Source organism: Vanacampus margaritifer, chromosome 7, assembly GCF_051991255.1.
Source record: "Vanacampus margaritifer isolate UIUO_Vmar chromosome 7, RoL_Vmar_1.0, whole genome shotgun sequence".
In the NCBI taxonomy this organism is placed as follows: Eukaryota; Metazoa; Chordata; class Actinopteri; order Syngnathiformes; family Syngnathidae; genus Vanacampus; species Vanacampus margaritifer.
In genome coordinates, this window is record NC_135438.1 from 23,765,149 (window position 1) to 23,769,598 (window position 4,450).

Here is a 4,450-nt window from a genome sequence, read left to right on the forward strand (position 1 = left end):
AAATTAAACTTCATGAACAACTTGGAATATGTTTTATTCCTCTAGTCCAGATGGTGCTCTTGGTGAGTTAGTGCAATGTAAATTGATTCAATTTCCACTGCATCTTTAAACCAAGATCACCATCTAGAGAGTAAAAAAACAAAACCCACTTGGTTCATGAAGGTTCATTTCCCCATCACTAGAAGGTCATCTATCCATCTATTTCCTGAACCGCTTATTACTCACTTTAATTCATTTTAAACACAGGAGGGAAGTTATATTCTTCTCCAAAACAAACTAAATAGCTTTACACTAGAATCGAGTAAGTCAGTATTCGCATACTAAGACAGGATTTCCCTCACGTGCTTGACCTTGGTCCCAGTGAGAAGGAGCTATATCCTCCTTGGTCTTAGTCTGTCCTTTAACTAATTGGATTAATGTTGGGGCTTTAATTAGAATGATCAGGTGGTGTAAATGTACACAAGCTGCAAGACGTTCACTAAAATGGAGCTGATTATTGTTGCAGTAATTATTTAAGAATTTGATGCATGACAGCAATAGTGTGTTACCTTTGTTTCTATTGATTGGTTTTGGGTCAAATAATAAGGGGGATGTGAAGGCTGGGAGGTTACAAAACAAAATAATGTTCTTGTTTTATACAACATATTGGCTTACAATGGTCAAGAACCTTATTGTTGGCTTTGATAGTTAGTCTGTCCTACTTTTAGGGAAGTGATCCCTAAAAAATGTAAAAAGGAAAAAGGAAAAAAAACGACACTGTGTCTCATATAACACATGATACATTATTAAAAATAAAAATAAAAATAAACTACTTCTGCTTTTACGCCCACCTAATGTTTTGCAATAGGGCCAGCCGAGTTGATTGCCATCACATGGGAAAGATGGATGTTCCCACCTCACTGTTAGCACTGGATAACGTCATATACTCTTGAACAAATCAAAATATTGACGTCCCAGAGCACAGCTGCCCTTTGTTTTTTAATGAGGGGAAACCACAGCCCATCACAAAGCAAGGGGAACCACCACTACTTCCCCGTGGCCTCACTAGACAAACACTTTAAATCACCTTTAATGTAACCATTAATAGTCGAGGAGAATCTCAGCTGCGAGAGTCCCATTTTTAGCATTATATTTAGTGTCAGCGCGCTACCTCACAACACCCTTGTAAAATCGCTTCATATAGTAACACGTTATCAAGAAACCGGCATTAAACAACGATTCCTTACCGTACAAAGCATTTCGCGTTATCTGCCCACCCATTTCTGTATGTCTCGGATCCGCTTATCGCCGACGTGTATTATTGGTCTGATGCTCTCGTGGCAAGGCCGGGCGCTCGTGACATGATTGCATCCAAAAGGTACCTTTCGCCTCCCTCACTCGAACAGATGCAAACACAGCAAGGCAGAGCGACCCACACCTCCTTCTTGAGAGCGTCGCTACACGTCCATGACGACAACTCCCCTTCATTCAACCAGACCTTTCCCCGCCTTGAGTCGCATCTGTCACACGTATTTACATAAAAGGTGGAGACTCCACGCTTAACACTGTCACTGCCGCAACCGTGACGCCTTCGCAAAGCACGCGCAGTGGAACCTCGTCGGGAAGAACATGTGTCAAATGATTTATCTAAGCGTTCTTATTGTAGGCGATATCACGTCATGTCTTGTGTCTTTTTCTAATTACAGTCGTCTTAATGACACCACGGTCACTTGACTCCTGCATAGTTGTACGATCGTCATTTCAGAAGTTTGGGGCGCGAGATATTTGTAACAGCTCTGAAGAGCAAATCGCTGGAATGCAGATATTGCTCTCGGTTGTGTCTAAATTAACTTAATATAAGAACGCAACTGTGGTTTTGTTAAAACACATTAGGAGTCACTCATAAGCCAAATAATTGACCAATGACATCACTGAAAACAAAAAATCACTGAAACATCTGCCATTCTTATAGCAAAAGGTATTTGCATTTTGCAAAATAGAAAGGAAGTAAAATGTTTTGGAATTTTATCATATTTGTTTCACTTATTACTATTACTACTTTTACAGCGCTTCTCATTGTGTTTACATCAAACCAAATATTATTTTGTTATTGATAAAGTCATCCTCATCTTATGGAGCAGACTTAAGATGGATGCAGCACTCAACTACGCAAACACTCAGGCAGGAGTCAGGACAGACACTTGTTTTTTTATTCTGTGATGTAGCAAGGGAAAAGCAAAGGCACATTCAGAGGCAACAGCGAGGTCTCTCCCCTGCAGTGAATAGATCATGTGTGTAGATGAAGCCAAAACTCATACGACATTTAACATAGTTTAGTGTCACTTTTAGCAACCAAAACCAACTCTAAAGATCAGTTACAGATTTGTTATACAGTAAATCTACATTACATTTCGATGCAGTTTAGGAGAGTTTAATGAACTTTTGCAACTCCCTAGCTCAAAATTATGGAGGGAGCATTGCAACACGTCTTACCCATACAGAAGCAGTCTCTGCTCTGCCGGTGTCGTACCAGATGTGATCGGGCTGCCAGATCGTATCGGGGTCACCTAACGAACACGTCATGCTACAAGATTGGCGAGAAATTATCCAATTGATGACAAACATTTGAAAGAAAATATTAAAGACGTAATTTAAATAACAAAATGTACGGGCTGAAATTGTAAAAACGCAAATAAACCTAAGAATATAAAAGCAAGATTTATTGAATAAATAAATAAAAAATATATTAAATAAATGATAAATACACAAATTAATTGCCTGAGATGTGACAAATATTGCCAGTTTATATTGTTAATGTGGTCCTATTATCCATCCATCCATCTTCTTAACCACTTGTCCTCACAAGGGTCGCTGGAGCCTATCCCAGCTGGCTTCGGGCAGTAGGTGGGGTACACCCTGAACTGGTTGCCAGCCAATCGCAGGGCACACAGAGACGAACAACCATCCACACTCACAATCACACCTATGGACAATTTGGAGTGTTCAATTAACCTGCCATGCATGTCTTTGGAATGTGGGAGGAAACCGGAGTACCCGGAGAAAACCCACACAAGCACGGGGAGAACATGCAAACTCCACCCGGGTAGGCCAAAGCCCAGACTCGATCTCACGTCCTCTGCACTGGGAGGCAGACATGCTAACCAGTCATCCACCGTGGTATTGTGATTTATGAACTGCTAAAAAAGAAACCAAACCGAAGTGAACACGTCTGAATCGGACATTTTGTTAGCGCTGCTGTACTGATGTCATCGGCAAACTTGACGGCGCTTCAATCAATTTTTTATTTATTTCTTAAATCTTCAAGTATCCTGCTTTTATATTTTTATATTTATTTACGTTTTGACAATTTCTGTCCATACATTATGTTATTTAAATGATATCTTTAATAGTTTCTTTCCAATGTTTTGACGCCATTTTCATTCCGTTTAGTCATTCGGTTTCAAGGTCATTTGGAATACAAGGCTCCATGTAAACTCAGCTACTGTATGTGATTTTTGTTTGATGTTGCTTGTTGTCAGTAACGTTTGTTGACTGACTAACCATAAAAAAAAAACAAATGCAAATGCTTTGTTTCCACCGCAGAACGTTCGGGTATGGGAAGGGGGTAGGGACTTTCACAGGAACCGTCCTCTCAGCCGGCCCGCTTGTGACTGTGTCTTCACTGCGGAGTACGACCCATTTCGCGACGTCACGAGTTTCGATCGACACGTAAACGCCATGCGACGGTTTCTCTCGTGACGTCACCCAAGCACCGAGCGACGAAAATCACGAGAAGAAAACTTTAGGTAGTTGCTGTTTTTCCCTGCTTTTTATTTTATGTACTTGGCGTGGATGGATGGTTTGAGTGAGAGGAGACGGCGTTTAGATGAAGAATTTGAAAAGGCTGACTCGCATGTCATGAGTTTCGATCGACCGCCTTGCGACGGTTTCTGTGACGTCACCGAAGCGCGGCGCTGCAAAAATCAGAACGAGGAAAGAGAAAAACTTGTGGCGGTTGCTGTTTTTTGTGCGCTTTTTTTCTGTACTTGGCCCGATCGGGAGTTTATCGGGCCGGCGGAGTAACTACCCTTGAGTAGGACCTCTGCTCGTCCACGTAAGTTCCTGTAAATGTGGCCCGGTTGGGAAGGCTTTCCCGGTTTAGAAAGAGTGGGAGAACCTTTGCTGATAGCAATCACTAATAAAGCGTCACCAGCAAGTCAGTTGAGGAAGGAAGACTTAAGATACAACAGTTTATGTTCATTTATTTATTACCACACCCATACAATTTCGTGGGGGAAAAACATCAGCGCCTGTTTACTGCATGCCATTTAGCCTTGTAGATGCACTCAGGAGGAAAAGCCTGAAGTAAACTGTGCTTCCTGCTGTTGCCTGCCTTAATGTTAGTGTCCCCAACTAGTCAATTGAACATCCTTATTTTTTACAGTACCTTTTGATTCCTGTTTTAGTAACG

General features: G+C 41.3%; 1 protein-coding gene across 2 annotated transcripts in view; it reads right to left on the bottom strand.

Moving 5' to 3' along the window:
• Positions 1–1,492, bottom strand: part of neurl1aa (neuralized E3 ubiquitin protein ligase 1Aa) — a 51,777-nt gene extending 50,285 nt beyond the window's left edge. The window contains exon 1 of one of the 2 annotated variants that reach the window (XM_077570568.1): positions 1,362–1,492. In XM_077570568.1, the coding sequence (XP_077426694.1) occupies positions 1,362–1,467 (106 nt within the window). In that variant the 5' untranslated portion in view covers positions 1,468–1,492. Of the gene's footprint in view, positions 1–1,226 lie in introns of both variants that reach the window. The other variant, XM_077570569.1, reaches the window with a different exon arrangement.
• Positions 1,493–4,450: the final 2,958 nt, after the last annotated feature.